The 22,080-nt window shown below is 50.1% G+C and overlaps 1 protein-coding gene across 1 annotated transcript in view; it reads left to right on the plus strand.

Annotated features, from left to right (window-relative positions):
- LOC147717958 (histo-blood group ABO system transferase-like) overlaps positions 1 to 22,080 on the plus strand; it is a 145,368-nt gene that overhangs the window by 23,726 nt on the left and 99,562 nt on the right. The window contains exon 4 of the mRNA XM_086919898.1: positions 9,012 to 9,146. Coding sequence (XP_086776024.1) covers positions 9,012 to 9,146 — 135 coding nt within the window. The remainder of the gene's footprint in view (positions 1 to 9,011; positions 9,147 to 22,080) is intronic.

Below are 22,080 nucleotides of genomic sequence, written 5' to 3' on the forward strand. Positions count from 1 at the left end.
GACGCTATCGCCTCGACCAAGGAGGCGTTGCGGCAGGACATTGCACAAGTCGCCACGGGGCTGGGGCTACTACGAGCGGACCATGCGAAGTTGGCAGACAAGGTCAAGGACCATGATCAGCTCCTATCGGAGCTGAAACCGTCGGTGGTGACCGCGGAACACAAGATCACGGATATCCTGGCCCGGTTGGATTCGCTGGAGCGAAGAGCGGAGGATGCCGAAGGCCGCAATAGGCGGAACAACGTGCGGGTAGTAGGTCTGCCGGAGCGAATTGAAGGGGAGGATGCGGTGGCCTACATGGAGAACTGGTTTCGAACTGTGGTGGCACCGGAGGGGCTTACTCCTTTCTTTACCCTGGAACGAGCCCACAGGGTGCCGGCCCGCCCGCCAACGCTGGGCCGCCCTCCCCGACCGATGGTGGTGCGGCTCCTCCATTATAAGGACCGGGACCTCCTCATCCAGAGGGCTAGGGCGTCGGGCCCGTTTGAGGTGGAGAACAGCAGGGTTACGATTTTCCCGGACTACACCCAGGCGGTCCAGAAGAATAGGGCATCGTTTCTGGCGGTGAAGAAGGAACTGCGGGAAGAGGGCATCCAGTACTCCTTGCTCTTCCCGGCCAAGCTGCGGGTCATCCTGGATGAGACCACGCACTTCTTTCAGTCCCCGGACGAGGCTTGGCAGTGGCTGGAATCGTACAGGGCCGGGACAGACAGGTCACACAGGAGTAGACGGGATCGGCCTAAAACACCTCAGGTCAGACAATCTCAACGGATTCGGTCCCGCAACAGGCGCCAGCGGGAGAAACGGGAGGCCCAAATGGCTGCGGACAAGAGAGAGGCTCTGGCGGCGACGGCGGCCATTACGGGGTCCCAGCAGGGTAGTGAACTGGCGGAGACGGACTCTGGCGACTAAGGTGGCAGGACTAGGGAGGACCTTTCGGAAGCGGAGAGTTCGAAGGGGCCGGTGGTCACCCCCCAGACATCTGATGGAATTTTTTGTGGCTGATGTATCGTTGGAACTTGGACACGGTTTTGGTAGGGTGGTATCCTGTTGGAGATGGGTGGGTTGCCGGGCAGGGTGCCGCTTGGGCATGACGGGATGGGGAGTGCGGGCGTGGGCTCCGCGCGCTGGGGTCGGCGATAACTCACCCCCCCAGGGCCCTTAAGGCCTTCTGTGGTGGCGACCGCAGGTTAGACGGATGTGTGTTTGGTTTGAGGTTTGGACCGGGGCTGACGTTGGGTTTGTAGGCTCTGTCCTGGGGAGTGGGGTTCGGGGTGTTTTCTTTTCCAATGTTTGTTTCGGGGGGGGCAACTGCTATGGTGTGTGCACGGGCTGGCACTGTTTGACTTGGAATGTTCACTATCAGTATGGGGACGTTACCTAACTTAAAATGCCTGACGTGGAATGTCCGAGGGCTGCGAACTATGGTCAAGCGCCACAAGGTGCATGCGTATTTAGTACGAAGGGGGGTTCAGGTTGCCATGCTACAGGAGACCCACTTGACGAAGCAGGAATGTGCAGCACTGCAAAAAAGGTGGCGGGCCAGGTGTTTGGTACCACTTACTCAGCTTATGCCCGGGGGGTACTGATATGGGTGAGAGCGGGGATACCGTTTCAGGTGCTGAACCAAGTGGTGGACCCTGAGGGCAGGTTTGTGGCGGTGGAGGGGCGGTTGTATGGCCGGGATGTGACTCTCTGTTGTGTGTATGCGCCAAATGTTGATGAGGCCCGATTCTTCGATGGCCTTTCCGGGTCCTTGGCCTCCTTTCTAGCGGGCCCGGTGATATTGGGAGGGGACTTTAATTCAATTACAGATGTGGTCCTGGACAGGTCTCACCCTCCCCTTGTTGATTCCCCGGTACGCAAGTTGGCCATGCACAGGAAGGATTGGCAGGATAGATGAGGGTTGCTGGATGTGTGGCAGGAACAACACAGGGATGTCAGGGATTATTCCTTTTTCTCAGCTCTCCATGCGCTACATGTGAGAATTGATTCGGTGCTCTGTAGCGGCCCCCTGGCCCCATTGATCTCTCATACGGAATACCTAGCCAGAACTATATCAGACCATAATCCCCTATTGATACATGTCCAGTGGCAACGGGAGCGCTCGGCGATTCCAACATGGCGGCTCCAGCCAGACACGTTGGAGGACTCAGTGTTTAGTGATGCGGTCCAGCAGGGCATTGACCATTACTTCGATGAAAATGAGGGTTCCACTACGTGTAGGTCCACTGAGTGGGATGCAATGAAAGTGGTGGTGAGAGGGGTGTGCCTGGGCAGGTTTTCGAACGCGCGTACGACTGTGTTGAATGCACTTGCTAAAGCGGAAGTGAAACTAAGAGACCTGGAGCGGCGCAGGCCGACCCGACCGGACTTGCAGGCCCGGTTGCTGGAAGCGAAGGAGGCGGTCGCTACCGAAACGGAACGGTTGAGGAGCTACGATTATCGGTTATACGCCATTAAAGCCCATGCTGAACGGGATAAGGTGGGCACGCTCCTGGCCAGACTTGCTAATCCTGATATTAGGGGCTGCCCGGTACTTAGCGTCGGTAACGCATTGGGGGAAACGGTATATTCTCAGGTGGCGGTACTGGAGTGCTTCCGCGTGTATTATGAGGATTTGTATCGGAGTCAGTTGGGGGTGGAGGCCCACGATATTGCAGAGTATCTGGGAGCGAGGCAGCTTCCGGTCCTTGACGAAGAGGACGCGGCGGATCTGGGCGGGCCGATCACATTGGCTGAGATAAGGGCGGCCATCAAGCATATGGCGCGGAATAAAACGCCCGGTGTGGATGGGTTGCCGATAGAGTTCTACCAGAAGTTTGTGGATAGTTAGGCACTCAGACTACTGGTGGTTTACACGGAGGCTTTTGAGTCGGGGGTTTGCCTAGATCCATGAGGGAAGCCTTGCTAGTGCCTCTGCTTAAGCCCGGCAGGGATGCGACGGATGTACGGTCCTATCGTCCATTGTCCATGCTGACGGTGGACTACAAAATACTGAGCCGGATCTTGGCCACCAGGCTGGCTCCGCATATGACTGGCCTGGTGCACAGGGATCAGGCAGGGTTTATCCCCACGAGGAATACGGCGTTGAATATTCGCCTCTTGGTGGGGGTGATGGACGCTGTGGCGGATGTGAACGGGGCCCCGGCAGTACTATCGGTGGACATTGAAAAGGCTTTCGACAGCTTGGAGTGGGTTTTTCTGGATGGAGTGTTAGAGAGGTTTGGTGTTGGTGAGGGGTTCCGCAGATGGACGAAGGTGCTGTATTCCTCAGCGACGGCACGAGTGCGCCTGGGTGGATTGGTGTCCGCGGCTTACCCGGTCGGTAGGGGCACGCGACAGGGGTGCTCCCTTTCCCCCCTTCTGTTCGCCCTGGCGATGGAACCCTTGGCGGCCCATGCTAGGTCGGGAGACAGGTACGAGGGGATAGACAGCGGTGGGCAGCTACACCACATGTCGCTATATGCGGATGATTTGTTGCTGTATTTGGGCGACACGGAGCGGGCGTTGGAAGGAGCACTGGAACTGTTAGCGGAATTTGGCCGGTTGTCGGGCCTCAAGGTCAATTGGGCGAAGACCTGTGTGTTCCCGCTACGAGCGGAGTCGCCCTGCCCTGTGCGTGATCTGGGGGTGGTTTGGGAGCCATCTTGCTTCACTTATTTGGGAGTCCGTATCTACCACGTGACCGCGGACCTATTAGAGGGCAATATCGGACGGTGTGTACGGGCGCTGAGAGGTAGTATGGCTTTTTGGGCGACCCTTCCACTGACAGTACTAGGTAGGGTTGCTCTTTTGAAAATGGTGGCTCTCCCCCGGCTTCTGTACTTCTTTCGAACGCTGCCCATTTGGATTCCTCAGAGGATCTTTCGAGACCTGAGGACAATGGTTATTGGTTTCCTGTGGGGACATGGCCGCCGTAGAGTGGCACTGAGCACGTTGCTACGCCCTAAGATTGAGGGGGGGATGGCCGTCCCTGATTTTGAATTGTATTACCTGGCGGCGCAGCTCCAGGTTCTTACGCAACACGTGGCTCGGGTGTTTCGGGGACTGGAGTGTGATCGTGAGCGGGGGATACAGCGCCATGTGCTGCCCTATATCGTTATGCAGCAGAGACTGGAGTTGCGCGGCCTCACTATGGAAGAGCGAACGCTCAGGTTATGCTGGCAGAGGAGTTTCAGGAGGGCGAAGGCGACCCGCCCGTATGCGCCTGAGATACCGATTGGCATGCTGACGGCCCTACCGCACGGGGGCGATTGGTCCCCATTGCTGGAATGGGAGGAGGCGGGACTTCAAGTGGTGGGGGACCTGTATGTGGATGGGGCCTTGGCGCCCTTCGAAGTACTACAAGAACAGTTTGGGCTACCTGACGGGGGGTTCCTCTTACATGCGGCGGTGGTGGCGGCTATTCAGAAGCACTGGAAGGGAGGGCTCATCGAACCGGGCACGACCATGGCGTGCCAGTACGTAGTAATGGCAGCGGGCACCTTTAAGGCGGTGACCTGCCTCCATAATAGGATGTTACACGAGGGACTGGAACCGCTCCTGGGGCTCAAGGCGAAGTGGGAGGAAAGTGTGGGTAGGCCCATACCGGACGCGACGTGGAGCCATATTTTACGGCGTACGTGGAAGGGCACGAGGAATGCGCGTTTCCAGCAGGTGCACTTCTTTGTGTTACATAGGGCCTATCTGACTCCGGAAAAGATAAAACGGTACTTCCAGGTGCAGGACGCGCGGTGCCCGAGGTGCTTGTCACCGGAGGTGGACATGGATCACCTGTTCTGGAGTTGCCCGAATCTGGAGGCCTACTGGGCTGAGGTGGGGGACCTCCTGAACGAAGTGACTGACAGGGAGGTGGACTTTGATATGGCGGCGTGCCTGCTGCTCTGGTTCCCGCACACTAAACACACTAAGGTGACGAGCAAATTCATTGACCTGGGGTTGATACTGGCACAAAGAGAGATTTCGTGGCATTGGAAATCCAAGGGAGGGCCGTCAGTGCGGAGGTGGAGGAATGAGTTGCTGCGGTGGTCAGAGTGTGAGAGTGTGCTCCGAATGAAGCAGGCTGTCAAGCTTGATAATGAGAAAGCCTTGGATACAGCGCGTGCGTGGGAATTGGTGGTGCAGGCCTTGCGCGACTCGTTGGTGGAGGATGAGGACTGAGTGGATAGGTCCTGAGGACGCTGCGAGGCATACTAGTTTGGGGTTGCAATTGATACTGTAGTGGGATATATACTACAATCGGGAATAAGACACACACCATTAGCGGTTGCCGGGGAGTGGGCACTAGGGGGTTGTTCGAGGGTGTTCGGGGTGGGTTAGGAGCCAGATGATAGCTAGCCACGGTGGTGTTTCCGGGACTGGGAATGGGCCTGTGGGGCATAGGTTGCTAGCGGGAGGGGGCAGTGGGGCACGGAGTAGACGTGGTGGGCCTCACGGAGCACAGGGGTGGAACGATAGCGGCTTGGTAGCATAGACCTGCTCTTGTAGGATGGCTGATGTTGTTATTGGTTGGGGTTGGGGGGGTAAAAGCAGATACGTAAAACGTTCTTTTCGACCATTGTCCCATGGGGACGCTCACCATGATGTCTTCCTGTTCTTTGGGACACTGCGCCGGCCGGCTTCCTGGATGCGGGCTGAATGGCTGTGTATGGTATTCATTCTTACGATTGACGCCTGTGGATATTCTAAGGTAAGGAATCTAATACTAACTACTGTTTCTTACAGAAATATCGTTACCGAAGGTAAGTAACTTGTGCGATCGGTTTCTAACTTTCTTCCATCTATTTGTCCTTGATTGCTATCGCGTAGTATTGGCAATTTTTGGGTTTGTTTGCTATTGTTGATAGCAATATAGTTTTTTTGTTTTTTGCATGTGCCATTGTGGGTGAATCCTGTTCTTTTATGGACTGTATTGCTGGCTAGTGGATTTATGGTGGCTTTCTTTAGCCCCGGGTACATTTCCCTTTAAATGATACACTTTTGTTGTTGATTGGTGAGCTTGGTTTTTGATGATTGTTAACTGGTTGCTTTGAGCCCACGGTGGGTTCGTGTTGGTCTGCTTATTAGTGGCAGGCTTTTGACAAGTGATGATCTCCTGGTAGAATTGGGTGGGTGTCCGTTGGCCATTTATATGTTCTGTAGATCCATGGTGCTATTTTGTAGCCTTCAGGTGGGTTTCTATGGGACGCTGTGTTTTTGTAGTAGCTCTTTGTGAGAAGTTGGCCTGATATATGATGCTCACTAGTTCTAGTGATCACCTTGTATCAGTCCAAACAACCCTTATGGTGATTGGTTGTAAAGTCAACCTTATAGACCAGCTATCCTAATGGTAGCATGGACAAAGCAGTCTTAGGCTAAACTCTTTTGGCATGTGAAGCCAGCTGTTTTACCACATATAACCCCTTGAATACCAAGTGATAGGACACCACACAGGTTGTTATGAAAATAAACAATATATTTATTAACTAACATACACCTCTGAACTCTTTATGAGATCAGAGGGCTAAGCACATGACAATCTCTTAGGAAAAATAAGTTTAAGTTGCACAAATTACAATGGTGCCCTAGGGGCAAGACAAACCATATACTAAGTAAGTGGAATGTGAAAGTCGATAAAAGAAATGGAGATGTCCAGAGGCTGTTGGATCGCTGGGACCACGCTATACTAACACTAGGTAGGTAATAGGAGGCCCACGGAACGCGTGTGCAGAGTGTGAACTCACACGCGAGATGCGTAACTGTGTCTATGAACAGTACAGTTCAAGAAAATGGTGAGTACGGACAATCCTGACTAAGTAGAACTAAAACGACTGTGGAACTGAACACTAGGAGAGTCAAGCTACCCTTGAGCACCGAAATGCTCGTGTTACCTCACCCACAGGCTGCGGGTGCATAGGTGCCAAGTCGTGTCGGGTTCCGGCGTTGAAGTCTATGGAGCCTGGTAGAAAAGATGCTGCAGGTGATCAGGAGGAAGATGTCCGGTGTGATCCAAGGGTGGATCAGTGAAGAGAAGAACCTGAAAGCTGAGGGGACAATGTTCAAAGTCACTAGCCAGTGACTGGAGTGGAACCAGGAGTGGAACCAGATGTCGTCGTCGCGATCAGGTGAGGGTGGACGCTTGTCTCTGCAGCCACGTGGACCAGGTGGTGTCTTCGACGACCAGGATGGAGGCACAAGCTGTCCCACGCAGGCTCTCACTGTCGGCGGTGTCGGCTTCGGATTCGGAGTCAACAGGCCTTGGCAAAGGCAACCCACGCGGTGAGTGGAAACGGCGTCTGGAGTGGACCAGGAGGGTCCGGGGTGCTCCTCTTTTGGAAGGGAACAAGGGCCAGTCTGGAGCAGCCATACCACCAGTGAAGATTTTGGAGTTCGTCGTCTAGGAGGTCACTAGCCAGCCGGCAAGTGACCAGACAACGCGTCGAGCAGCAAACAGGCAGAAGGGCCCCACGCAGATCTCATGGATGCTGGAGGGCTGGTCTTCGGTGCAGGAGCTGCTCGGGGTCGAGCTTCTCAGTCCCCAAAGCACTTGGACGAGGTTACCTCAGAAGTCGTGCTGGAGCGAAGTGCTGCTTCTTTCAAGATGGCCGTTCCCACGTGTCTCGTCGCACCCACGGATCTCAGCTGTGCTGCAGATGTAGGTAGAGGTCGGAGAGGTCTGGGAATCCGGGTCTCGTCGGGCTCTGAAGTCTGGATCCTCGAGGGAAGACGACAAAGGGAAGCCGCTGGACGCTGATGGTGCCTGCTTGTGCAGGGTGGACACTTCTTGCCCACAAGGGAGATTTCTTCAGTCTTCTGTGGAGCAGAACGTCGAAGTCCAGAGTTTCTTCTTGTAAAGTTGTTGAGGATAATCTAATTTGGAATGGGACCAGCTGCTACCTTTATCCAGCTAAAGGGGGCTGTACTACGACTAGGTCCCTCCTCTGGGTGGGACCAGGAAGGGGGTGGTTACACCCCCTATCCTTTGTCCGGTCTTGTGCCAGAGCTGGGGCTGTAGACCCCCAGGAACTGGTTTAGACCGGTGTATGCACAGGAACACCTTGTGTGCCCCAGGCATGTCTCATTCCTTTCAGCCCTGTCCTACCTAATACACAAAATCCTGTCTGGGATAGTGCTAGCATCTCCCAAGGCAGGAAACCCTTTGTCCAAGCCTCCCTCGCTGGAAGGACTCCCAGCAGCAGGAGGTCAGACTTGTGTCTGTGGTGACAGCATCCATTTTGTGATACTGAGGCTTGAGTTAACTTTAACCGGGGTTCACAGTTACATACATGTCGTGTCCCTCTAGAAGGGTGGAATGCTACCCCCGTCGCCAGAATTGGCGAGGGGGTAGTATTCCAATTCGTATGACACCTTACTCGACATGTTTTGATAATGCTATACCAAAGTTGGCAATAACCTCGGGGATTATAATGCACTTAAGAGTATATGGTATAGCGTTATCATGGAAACGGCTAAAGGACTTGGTTCCGAAAGCTGCAGACAGGCTCAGCTCATGCTCGAGCACCATCTCACATAATTCCAAGCACTCTGCCTTCAGGATTGATAAGGCCTGCCATAGGAGTGACTGATAGGAGGACATGTGTCCATTTTAGGGTTAGATATAGGGATACTATATCTAAAGCAAAGGGTGATTACACCACCTTGCCCTAGCTGATCGATCAGCCAGTTGTGTCAGATTTGGATGGCCAGCCAGGGGTGGCATAATACATGCTGCAGCCCCTGGTAGGCCCCGAGTGCACCTATGCCCTGGGTACCTAGGGTACACTGTACAGGGACTGATAAGGTGACTCAGTATCCAATTAGATATGCACCTAAGGTACATGGTTGTCAATTTAGAGAGAGACAGCTAGGCTGTGGGTCTGATTAGCAGGCCCACAGCCAGGGAAAGTCGTAAACCAGTGAAGCAAAAAAATCGGGGGTGACCATAGGATTGCAGACCCCACTCTCCTACACTCTTGTCATGCTTTTGTAAGCCAATGATGTTGTAAATACTATGTGTTGTCACCTTTCAGGAGAACTGATGTCCTTACACTTACTCCTTGGTTTGCTCCAATCGTCTGGGACGGAACATACAATCTGGACATCCTGAATGAACAATTCAAGAGGAGGAATGTCAGTATAGGACTTACGGTGTTTGCAATCAAAAAGTGAGTATGATTTCATTGAAATAGCAATGCTTCTTGAAGATGCCATACTTCAGGAATTGTGGCGACTGACCAAAAAAATATGAAACCTGAGTAAGTGTGAAATGGCAAGCATGAACGCTAAAATGTACCCTTGTAAATTAATGACTTGTTTAGTCACCGGAAGTTCGGTCAACGCAAGAAACCAATTGACAGCGAGTGACAGGGAGGAAAATCAGGGATAATATTTAAAAAGGCCTAACATGGATCAGGCACAGTAATCCTAGTTTATGAACCGGAGACCCAGCAGGGACCACAGTGCTGTTTCAAAGAGTGGCACAGGTGAGCCTCTGGGTTCTGTACTACAGTCACTAAAGGTATTTTATATTCAAGGAATAAACCTTATTTGATCTACTTCTTAAAGCATTTAAGTTTTGTTGAGAATGGGCACAGCGGGAAGTAAGAAGTAAAGTGAGAGAAAGTTCTGCCACTGCAGAATACTTCATCAGAGAAAGCACAGGAGCGGCTCTCAAAAAAACTTATGGGATGGTACGGAAGAAGCTCATTGCCTCTTTCAAAGCTCTGGACCCAACTTTGTACTGTAAAATTCGAAGGAGGACAGGCTCACAAACAATGGTAAAGTCTGGAGGGCTGGGTGGTGTCTTTAGTGGCATCAAACCTCCTGACTCGCACAGCGCTGAAATAGAGCCCAACAGTTGATGGACTTTCTATTTAATCTCAATTTGAGCACGCGGGAATGGTCAGCTGTACCAGCAGAAGCCGCAACTAGATCTTATATGACCAGGGCTCATCCCGTGAATGAATTCCACTGAGTACATCTTCAAAGACTGCAAGGATGACCCATTCTATTCGTGGTACCTTATCTAACCCTGCTTGGACCACCCTAGTTCAAGTGCCCCGCTGCCGGACAAGACCCCTGTACAAATCCTTAGCAAGTTTTACCATCATATAGAATCCTTACTCAACTAACACACAGTGCTCGACCTTTGAAAATAAAAGGCAGCACGATTGTTGATAGCAATATGGTACTGGCTTGCATCAGTCGCTTGGTGGGCTGGTCTTAATCTGGACCATGGAAAAATCCTTTTTCACCTCGCAAAGGGCTATTGATAACAAGGTTGCATGGTTTGCAAAACATTTTGCTTTACCCGATTTGTGTATAATTCACGACCTGTAGAACAGTTTATGTTGCATATATCATTTTTAATACCAACAAAATGATTCTGCTTACGTAATATATTACAAATCAGAGTTTTCTTCTCCTATGCGAATCCAGACATTTTCCTGCTCGGCTTCAGTCAATGAAAATGACATTGGTGTGTGTGAGAAGCAAAGGTAAAGTGGGAAACTGCACAAAGGTTGTGAATAGCAAAAATCAGGAACTCCACACAACCTCACTTGAAGCTGGGGAGAGATTTTGCTCACAGCTGGGCCTAACTTCACAAACAAAAACAATTATTATTGTCATCCTTGATTGCAGACCCTGTACAGATACCAACCGCTCAGCTAGCATTGAACTCCCATCAAACACTCTAAAGGGGGTGTCTACAGAGCAGTGTTTTATGCACAATGACCACATCATGGGGGGCGCTTGCTCTGAAGTCGCATGGCCCTATTTTTGGCACCATTAAGACAAAGGTAGCGCTAGTGCCAGAATGGGACAGGCCTATAAAAAAACACCAAGCTGGGGTTAGCCGACCATTTCAGTGCTTAGGTTTTTCAGCCTGCCAACTTCAAAGTCTTGTACGTGTTTTAAAAAAAAGTCATAATGTTGATAAAAATGCTGTCAAATGCACACACAAATGGCAGTGTCTACTTGAGAAATGTGTGATGCAGCAGGGAGGGACACCTATGGGTGCACACCTCACACCTGCATGAGCTCACTGGACTATGTATTTCAACTTAATGCATGGGAAAGCAATTAGGAAATTGTGATTTCAACAATGTTCCACGGGTTGTAAATTGGCCGATAGTAGGGAAAGGAATTTTCCAAAAGTGTTTCATGTCAGGAAAATAACATATTAGTAGTTGTCACTGCTCCATCCCTGTGCTCGTGCTGCAGAAAAGTAAAAGCTGAAACCAGCCTCCAGGGAGGTGGGCATCGCGTGTTCTTAGCAAGAATGGATCTTTATGAAACCTCTTCAATAAACCTCGGAGTCGGTTCACAGTAATGCTGTCACTCACATTTATATTTATACACCTAAATGTGTATTCTGCCCCTTGCCTATGAAGTTAGCAAATTTTGCACTTCACATCATTTTTGAAGTTTGATAACTTTTTTAGTTTAACATGACCCAGGTGCTCTAGCGGGACATGATGTGTTAAAAACAAAAAGTTTTTTGCAGGATAGTGTTCTTACTGAAAACTTTTTTTGCATATTTTTTTATCCCATAAAGAATCCAGCAGAAATACATTTTCTCCCACAATTTTTGGCTTTATATTTTCCATGCTCCATGATCTTTACAGTGACTATGAAGTTTTAGAAAAAATTCATCGTGTTGCAAAGGACATTTGCAATTTTCCACACAAAATGGTGCCTTTTTCTGATCGTAAAGAAGTGTCCACATGATTAGGATTTTCATAAAATTTGTGATTTGATAATGTTGAACCCATTTGTTTGTTTTCTTTCACTATTTTCCATGGTTTCAAGTCACCCACATCACCCTGTGGTCGGGCACATCTGATGGTGTCTTCCCAATTCTGTGGAATTATTTTTTCCAGACGAAAAAAAAACCTGGGTGTTTTTTTAAGTTGCAGATAAAGTAGCAAATCCTCGGGCAAAATCGAGTGTGACTTTCCAGATTCACAATTTTCAGAATCACAGTTTTAAACAGCAGAGATATACACGTGTTAACCCTTTCCAGCCATGTGGCACCTTTTTAAAGGCTTTTATTTTATCTCCAAAATAACTGAATGGGTTTACACCAAAGACACAATAGCACACTTTCGCTTTTTGAGTAAAGTTATATTTTAATTTCCAATTTGGCATTTATTTGTTTAATGGTTTTTGCTATGGTCTTCAGCAACATTTTCTGTAGGAATCAAAATGGCAAAACAAATCTCTTTTCACTTCCTACCTTAACCTTTGCCCCCTGTACCGGACTCATGAAAACTGGCATGCTAGCCCTTAGCTGGCTAAGTTACTTGATTGCCAAATTTGGTGCAGATTGCAGATCCATCTACGGGGGCTAAAGTTAATAGGCATATAAAAAAAGTTAATGGTAAAGAGTGACTGAACCACACCTACACAGGGCGGCTGCCACTGTATGATACACATATACATATGTACTTACATAACTGGAGAATTCTTTTTTTTTTTAGTTTAGTTCGTAACCATCACTGTACTTTAACTGGTGTTTTTTACCTGAAATCCAAAGGTTTTTATCAGCATACATTAAAATGGTAGTGGCCCGATTCTCAAAGGGACCTACGATTCGTAAAGTTACAAGTGCGGAGTCTCCGCACTCGCAGTGGAATCGCAGATGTCTGGATGGAATCTCCGCACGGAGCGCTGCGGTACAGAGATTCCGTCACGAGTGCGAAGACTCCGCACTCGTACCTTTACAAGCCGACAGTCACTTTGTGAATTGGGCCGAGTGTTTAGGAAACCATAACTTCTTTTTAACTGTTTTCCATCACTTTTCTGATATTGTGCTGTCCCGAATTTGGCCATCTGCAGGTCTACCCCATGAAATCTGAAGCAGTCAAGCGAGATGCTCAATGGGGTCCCATGAGTCATGCTTTCATGCCAAGTCCCTTCAAGGCGTTCGCTCAACTTTCTTTGGTTGCAGCTAATAATCTTGACTTGATCTACATAAAGGTGATAATACTAATGACTTGGTAATACCCCATCAGGATAAGAAGGCCAGCGTGCCAGAGGACCAATATCAGCGCTCGGTTGTGCTGAATCTGCCAACAAGGAGGAGGAAGTGAACATGTTGGCCTTTAATTACTGTAAACAGAGGACATTATGCACGCTAAGTGATATATGTTTAAATTATTATTATTATTATTATTAATTGAGTTTTATTAAGCTCAAACAACCCGGGGGCCTCGTAGCGCTAAATATGTTTGAATACGTAGAATGGGGACATACATAAGCTGGCTGAGGAGGGTGTCGCCACCCCCGATAATCTTGTTAGTTTAGTTTGATGGGGCGACAGGCACTCTGCACTATTGGGGACATAGGCAGAGTGCAGGGAGGGGGGAAGTTGGGGATCAAGAGTTCCTTTAGTTCTGTTACGATACAGACAAATAAAGTCTGTAGCCAAAGCTGGGAGAGATGGCACATGTGTAACAACAAATGCTTGATTGGAGGTGCCATTGATCAGCGGGGTGAACATCGATGTTCGCCAAAGTAACAGGGCGGAGGTTGGAGGGGTGGAGCGTTGCAGGGGAGGTGAAAGCAGGCCCAATGGTTGAGAAACAATGCAGACTACTCTCCTGGAATGTAAATGAATTAGGGGATAAAATTAAGAGGGGCATTGTATTTCAGTACATAAAGCGACATGCCCCAGATTTGGTGTTGCTCTGGGATACACACCTGGTTGGTAATACATGTAAGGCATTGGACATGTGGGGCTCAGATTAGTGGTGCACTTTCACTTCAGGGTCACAGGGTGTCGGCATATTGGTGTGTAAATCCTTCCCGATGTCAATAGAGCGCACGTGGACTGATAAGCTGGGTAGATACGCAGCGGCGTCTGGGAAGTGGGAGGGAGGGCAATTAACTCTAGTATCAGTATACCTCCCCCCAGGGTTACAAGCAATTGCACTACGAGATTTTAGACGCACTATAACGGAGTTTCCAGAGGGGAGACTGACGCTTGGTGAAGACTTTAACTCAGTGGTATGTGGTAGATGGGATTGGCGTCCTCCCAGAGATCTGGATCCAGCACAGATGGTTCTGCCCACATTCCTGAACGCAATTGATCTAGCAGACGAATGGCGGATTCGCCATCCCACCAAAACACAGTGTACATTTCACTCCGGGGTGCATAATAGCTTCTCCTGCATTTACTTCAACCTCACACCGACAGACAAGGTGGGACACATTGCAGAAATTAGACATTTGCCACTTGGCATTTCAGACCACTCCCAATATGGGTGCAGATGGGAGTGTGAGAGGGGTCAAGAGGGGATAGTAGCTCCCATAAACCTGTGGCATTTTCGTAACTCCATTATAAGGCAAAACATCACCCAGGCTATTGAGCATTACTATCAGGATAATGAGGGGACTGTGGACTCGGCGGTTACGCTCTTTGAGGCATTTAAAACAGTGGTCCGTGGGCAGGCAATCTCCCAAATAGCCGGGGCGAGAAAGGAGAAAAACGCTTCTAGGGTCCCTGAAACAGAGCATAACCTCAATCTAAAGAAGAATGAATACAAAACAATAACTACAGAGACATACTCGGCAGAATATAGGAGCTCGGGTAAAGAGCAGGCAAATTACTTGTATGGCTAGATCGTCGTGACCACGCCAATCACTTGGTCACAGAACTTACACTCGAGACAGGAGAAATGATCACTAACCCGCAAAAGATAGCAGACAAATTTGCCAAGCATTACACTAGAGTATATGAATCCCATTCCACTCATTCGAAGGAGGACTCAAGGGCATTGTTTGCTGACATTAGGCTTCCTATGTTGTGGGCAGTTTATTGTGACCTGCTGGATAGTGAACTCCCAAAAGACGAAATAGCGGGGGCCATCAAGTTCCTAGAGTCTGGAAAGGCAATGGGCCCCAACGGCCTCCCAATAGAACTCTATAAATTGAAATCAGATGGGATCGCCCCTTACCTCAAGGTGATGTTTGAGGAGAGCTGAGAGATCGGTCGACTTCTCCTGGATCAGTGACTTGCCACAGTGGTGGTTGTTCACAAGGAAGGCAAACCTATAGATGTTTCAGTCTGCCTTCCTGCCAGCTAGGAATACAGCCCTGAACTTCCGCCGACTTCACGGTGTTCTTGGGATAATACACACCTTGGAGGAAGATGTAGAGGTGGTGTTCCTTGCTGCCACCATGGCATTCGATACGATCGAATGGCCCTATCTCTTCGCAGTGCTGGAGAAGATGGAGTTTGGCCGAGGCTTTATTGGATGGGTGAAGCTCCTATACACTGACCCATTGACCTAGGTGGTAGTAACCAACAAAAAGTCTGAGATCTTCGCCATCGGGAGGGGAACAAGACAGGGATGCGATGATTAAAATGGTCAGAAGAATGGGAGAACCGCATTTTCATTTATGCCAATGATATCCTATTATACCTGGCGTCACCAAGGACATTGTTAAACGGAGTTCTCGATATATTCACTGCCTTTGGAAGGTATTCTGGATATACTATCCACTGGTCCAAGTCGTTGATCCACGTGCTATGGGGACAATTTCCGATCCTGCCCAGTGGGTGTAAAGTGACAGAGGCAAAAGATGGTTTCAAATACTTAGGTAGCTACATCACCAGAGACTCCAGGTTATTCTCTGATTATAATCTCTGGCCACCACTGCGGCAACTTCCTCGTGATGTGGAGCACTGGAAGACTCTTCCGCTGTCCCTACTAGTTAGGGCAGCACTTTTTAAAATGATGCCCCTACCACGCTTCCTGTATGTTTTACATAACTCGCCAAGTTGGGTCCCCGCGACGTACTTTGCGGCAATAGAGGGCAAACAAAGAGCCCTCCTCTGAAGAGACCAAATGCCCAGATGGGTAAGACAGTCTAAAGGGTCACTGAGACGTTAAATGACTTGGTAACAAATTGTATGTACAATGCTGATTAATAAATGCCAATAAAGTATGTTTAAAAAAAAAAGAGCCCTCCTCTGGATTGGGGGAACGCCCCGACTATCATTCCGTAAACTGGTGCAACGATGGTATGATGGAGGCATTAGTCTCCCAGATAGTAAGCGATACTTCTGGGCTGCGCAATTGGCAGCTATCAATCAGGGCACATACAGACCATACAATGACCCGGGATATCGAATGCATAGATTGCTATTACCGGGGGGATCCTATGCCCAGGCTCTCTACTCCAATTCCGCACCTCTGCAGTTGACGGGGCCGACATCACATTCTGTCTGGACCTGGCCTACAACCCACAAAAGTTTAGGCTGGGATAAGAAAATCATGCAATCCACCCCTCCGTGGGACTCATATTTGCTAGCTTCCCCTTTGGAAATCCAAGGGCTTTGATTGATGGGACCTGATTGGGCTCTCAAAGGTGGGTGATATGTGGAGAGGGTGCAAAGTGATAGAGTTTTCCGAGTTGCAGCAGGAATATGACCTTGCTGGGTCAGAAATATTCAGATACTATCAAGTTAGGCACCCTCTATGTTCCTGCTTCCCGGTTTGAGAGTCGCTTCCTGAAGTGACACCGCCAGAAGACAGACTCCCTGATGGATACAAGCCAAGCAAGTCAATTTCGCTCACCTACCGTAAACAAATTAATCATGCTTCCGATTCCTCTGTTAGAACTAGATGATTAAGACTAGATGATTAATTATAATCCCCATTTCACTTCTGCTGTGCCCTTTGTACCCCTTTTTTTGCCTTCTGTGCCCTATTTCCCCCGTATTGCCTTTTGTGTCCTCTCCCCACTTTTCCCCGGTTTCCCTCTGTGTCACCTTTCCCGCCGCTGCGTCCCTGCGGCCCTGCCACCCGTTGCTCCCATTCGCCGCCCCACTCCCGCCTCCCAGCTGCTCCTCCATCCCACAGCCCCTCATATAGAAGCTGCGCGCAGCAGGCGTGCCGCTGGCGCACCAAAGGCATGCCCGTCTGCGCCTGGACCGCGCCCAGTGCCAGAACCCCTTGCCCCCGCAGGAGCCAGGACACACGACTGAGATACAACACCACCACCCTCAATGCACTCTACTCTGGACGCTCACCCGCCTACTACCGAGCCACACCAAAACGAACCCACGGACCATTCGGGTGCCAAACCTACAAATTCACATGCCTCCGAACCTGCACCCCGCCAACCAAACAATGCAACAACAACAACCGCAAGTGCATCCTCCTCAACTTCCACTCCGTCCACAAACATGCCATCGAACTCTGGGACCTCCTCGATACCAAAGCACCTGAAGTCGCCTTCCTCACGGAAACCTGGATGAACGCCTCCTCGGCCCCCGACATCGCCATAGCCATCCCGGACGGCTACAAAATCACCCGGAAGGACCGCGTCAACCAAAACGGAGGAGGAATCACCATCATCTACAGGAACACCATCAGTGTCACAACCAACGCCGAAGACGCAATCTCTGCCGCCGAACACCTACACTTCCAGATCCACACCAACCCCAAGACCACACTCAGAGGAACACTCATCTACAGACCCCCGGGCCCGAGCACACAATTCAGCGAAACCTTCGCCGACTTCCTCAGCCCGCACACCCTAGCATCACCCAAATACATCCTCCTAGGGGACCTGAACTTTCACCTGGAGAACAACAACGACAGCAACACCACCACCCTGCTCGACAACCTCGCCAACCTCGAACTCAAGCAACTGGTGAACACCCTCACCTACTACGCCGGCCACACGCTCGACACCATATTCTCTGCAAGCAACCACGTCTCCTTCAGCCACACCACCGGATTACACTGGACAGACCACAGCTGCATCCCCTTCACTTTCAAGAAGACTACATCCCACCACCACCCGCAACATATCCCCCGCAGATGCTGGAGCAAAGTCCCCACAGACCAGCTAACCACATCGCTGAGCCTGAACCCACCAGTCGACACCCCTGACACCAACAACGCAGCCCAGAACCTCGCACAATGGATCACCAACTGCGCCGATGACCTCGCTCCTCTCAAGAACCCCCCAGGCAAGACCAGCAAGAGGAAAATCACTTGGTTCACCGACAACCTCAAAGCCTCAAAGAAATCCTGCCGAACCCTCGAAAAAACCCGGCGCCACAAACGGACAACAGAAAACATGACAGCCCTCAAGAATGCCACTCACGAACACCACCAGCTGATCCGCACCACCAAAAGAACATCGTTCAAAGACCGGCTGGACAACAACACCCACAACAACAAGGAACTCTTCAACATCGTATAAGAACTCTCCAACCCCAGGGCCAGCAACAACAACATCGCACCGTCGCAAGACCTATGCAACTCCCTCTCCACGTTTTTCTACCGCAAGATCGCAGACATACACGACAGCTTCAGCACCCAAACCCTGCCTCCAGCCACCGAACCAACAATCACACCCACCACCCTCAGCTCCTGGACCCCCGTCAGCACTGAAGACACCACCCACGTCATGAACATCATCCACTCCGGCTCTCCCTCTGACCCATGCCCTCACCACATCTTCAACAAAGCCGACGCCATCATCGCACCCCACCTCCGGAACATCATAAACAACTCCTTTGCATCAGCCACCTTCCCAGAAAGCTGGAAGCACGCAGAGATCAACACCCTACTGAAGAAACCCTCAGCGAGCCTAAAGACCTCAAGAACGTTCGCCCCATCTCTCTCCTTCCCTTCCCCGCTAAAGTCATCGAGAAGAACGTCAACAAACAACTGACTGCATTCCTCAAAGCAAACAACTCGCTTGACCCGTCCCAGTCTGGATTCCGAGCCAACCACAGCACCGAGACCGCCCTCATCGCAGCCACCGACGACATCAGGACCCTGATGGACAACGGGGATACAACTGCTCTCATCCTCCTAGACCTCTCGACCGCCTTTGATACCGTCTGCCACCGGACCCTAATAACCCGCCTCCACAACACTGGTCCAGCCACCGCCAAAACCAACCTCCAAGAAGGAATGAAAGACGTTGTGGAATGGATGAAGCTCAGCCGCCTGAAACTCAACTCAGAAAAGACGGAGGTCCTCATCCTCGGACAATCCTTATCCGCCTGGGACGACTCCTGGTGGCCCACGGCGCTGGGCACTGCACCGACACCCACGGACCACGCTCGCAACCTGGGATTCATCCTGGACTCCTCCCTCACGATGACCAAACAAGTCAACGCCATCTCATCGTTATGCTTCAACACCCTGCGCATGCTTCGAAAGATCTTCCGGTGGATCCCAACCGAAACCAGAAAGACAGTCACCCAGACCCTCGTCACCAGCCGACTGGACTACGGGAACGCCCTGTAGGCAGGAACCACAGCCAAACTTCAGAAACGACTTCAGCACATACAGAATGCCTCTGCACGACTCATCCTCGACATCCCTCGCCGCAGCCACATACCACCCCACCTGAGAAACCTGCACTGGCTCCCTGTCAGCAAGAGGACACGTTCAGGTTCCTCACCCACGCACACAAAGCACTCCACGACATGGGCCCCGAATACCTCAACAACCGCCTCTCGTTCTACACCCCCACCCGCCAGCTCCGCTCCACCAGCCTCGCCCTCGCCATCGTCCCACGGATCCGCAGAACCACAGCCGGAGGAAGATCGTTCTCCTAACTAGCCGGCAAGACATGGAACTCCCTCCCCGCACACCTACGACTGACCCAGGACCACCTCACCTTCAGGAAGCACCTCAAGACCTGGCTATTCGAGCAGTAACAGCACCCCCCTCCCTTCAGCGCCTTGAGACCCTCACGGGTGAGTAGCGCGCTCTATAAATATATTGATTGATTGATGGAAGCGCTTGCCTATTGATTGATTGATTGATTGATTGATGGAAGCGCTTACCTCTCCTAGAGAGGTTGCAATCTCATTGCGACTTGAATTAGTGCAGTTAAAAAGTCTACACAGAATATATTATTCAAGAACGGCTCTGGCTCGGATGGGATACGGGGAAGACTCAAGTTGTAGACAGAACTGGGGGCAGGATGACACTTTCATACATATTCTGTGGGAATGCACACATATCTGTAAGTACTTGATGAGTGTGCTGGGATGTATGTCCGAAGTGTTGGACCAGGATCTTCAAAAGCAGAAAGTATCGGGTGCCTTCTGAGCTGACTGATATGCTGGACTTGAAACAACCAGACACTCTTGCAGACCCTGCTAGAGAATGTGTTAACAATGGCCTAATTGATGCTCACTGGTTCTTGTGACTTAGAACCCACTATTGAACACAGCACTGTAGAGGCAAAAGTCTGGATATAGAGAAGGTAGTTGGCCCGCTTGAGGGTAATCTTTCCAAGCTAAGAGACTCAACTCCTATCACAGGCAGTTGGGGTCCTCCAAGCCAACGACTTGAAGGAGGCCATTCACAGGAGTCAGGATTAAGTACCCTTAATGACTATTAAGGGTCCCTACTACAATCTCAAGGACATCATTGCTGAGGAAAGTATGGGAGCAACAGGTGTGATACAAGAGAGTGTTCTGATTGGGTCGGACACCAAGGAACTTGCTAAGGGCAACGGCTCTGGTCTGAATAACAGCCTAGACAATTCCAGAGATGGGGGGATACGTTCTACTCCCTCACTGAGGGCTCAGAATCCACTTGTCTAAGCCCCACCTCCAATTAGGATGATTCAATCTCCTCTCTTTCCAGGGCCAGCAAGAGCAGTTTCTCTAAAGCGCCAGGGTCAATGGTGAAACGGCGAAGACGTCAAAAGACACTGAAGGAAAATAAGTGCATCTGTAGGAGCGGGGGAACAGGGGCCTCAGATGGCAGCTGTTCTGAAATGGAACTATTCAGTCACGCGGCAAATGTATTGAGATGGTGATCGCCTGGTTGTGTCACCAGAAGCTGTAAAGAGTTAATTCCAGATGACACTGAAGAACCCACATTAAAACGTATATATGGCTCTATAAGGCAACATCAGTCAGAAAATTGCACTGACAGTCAAAGGGCATGGCTGGCAACTGAGCAGATGCAAGGAGCTATGAAGAAAATCACTGAAACGTGCACCGAGATCAGGGAAAGGCTCAAGGTTGTTGAAGAGAGAACAGCTGCAGTGGAATCTGGTGTAGGGGCCCTCAAAGGCCTTGTGGAATCCCAGGAGGCACAGATTTCTGATATCATGTGGCAAATCGAAGATTTTGAAAACAGTCAAAGATGAAATAACTTGAGGTTTCTTGGGACAGTAGAGGGGGCCGAAGGCAACAAAATTAGGACTTACATGTTGGATCTTTTTAAGGTTGCTTTTCCGGAGCTATCTTAATGGAATTGGGAGACAGAGATACAAAGAGTCCACAGATTCCCGCTAATGCTTAAAAAGTAGAATCACCTGGCCGTGAAAAAGAAAACTTTACCTAGAGTTGTCTTGGTCTACTTTAGGAACTTTCTAATAAAATAGGCTATATTTGAGAAAGCTCGGACATATTCTCAAGGCTGTTATAGTGGTCAATCCTTTTTCGTGCGCCCGGCTTCTGCCATGTAATAGTTTAGCACAGATGGCAATTAGGACAACTCATTAAGCCATTTCAGGATGTTGGTGCAGAAGCATTCTTACTCTCCCGTGCAAAAAGATTTTAAAGGCAGTACCCACGTATTTGCATCTGAAGTCCAGGTCAAGGAGTATTTGAACAAACTTGTACCTAGGTGCCAAGGAAGTCTCTCTAAAGCTGAGAACTGAAGGTAGAGTAGATTTGGACTGGGGTTGGATTAGAGTAATTGGCACCGGAATGTAGCGTCATTGCTTTCCCTTGCTTCTGAGCTATGGTCTCTCTTGCATATCTCTTAGTTTTGTGGGGGGTTCTTTTTTATATTTTAACACTTGTATTGAGGATCCTTTTACTACTGGGTTAATTTGACTCTCTTTTAGGGATTCTCTTTTCCTCTATGTCTGTTGTTCCCTTCTGTGCAGTAATATTTGGTGAAGACGGGCACGGGGGTCAGGGTAGAGCCCACAGAAGGTGCACATGAGAGTCATCCCTCAGGCCATCGGTGGTCTGATTGCTTCATTTGGTTTGTGAGGGGTAGGAGCAGGTTGAAGGCTTGGGACTTGAGTGGGTGGGGGGGGTTGGCAGGGAAGGGTCGGGTCAGGGGAGTGGGATATGCACACAGT

This window comes from Lissotriton vulgaris, chromosome 5 (genome assembly GCF_964263255.1).
Source record: "Lissotriton vulgaris chromosome 5, aLisVul1.2, whole genome shotgun sequence".
NCBI lineage: Eukaryota > Metazoa > Chordata > Amphibia > Caudata > Salamandridae > Lissotriton > Lissotriton vulgaris.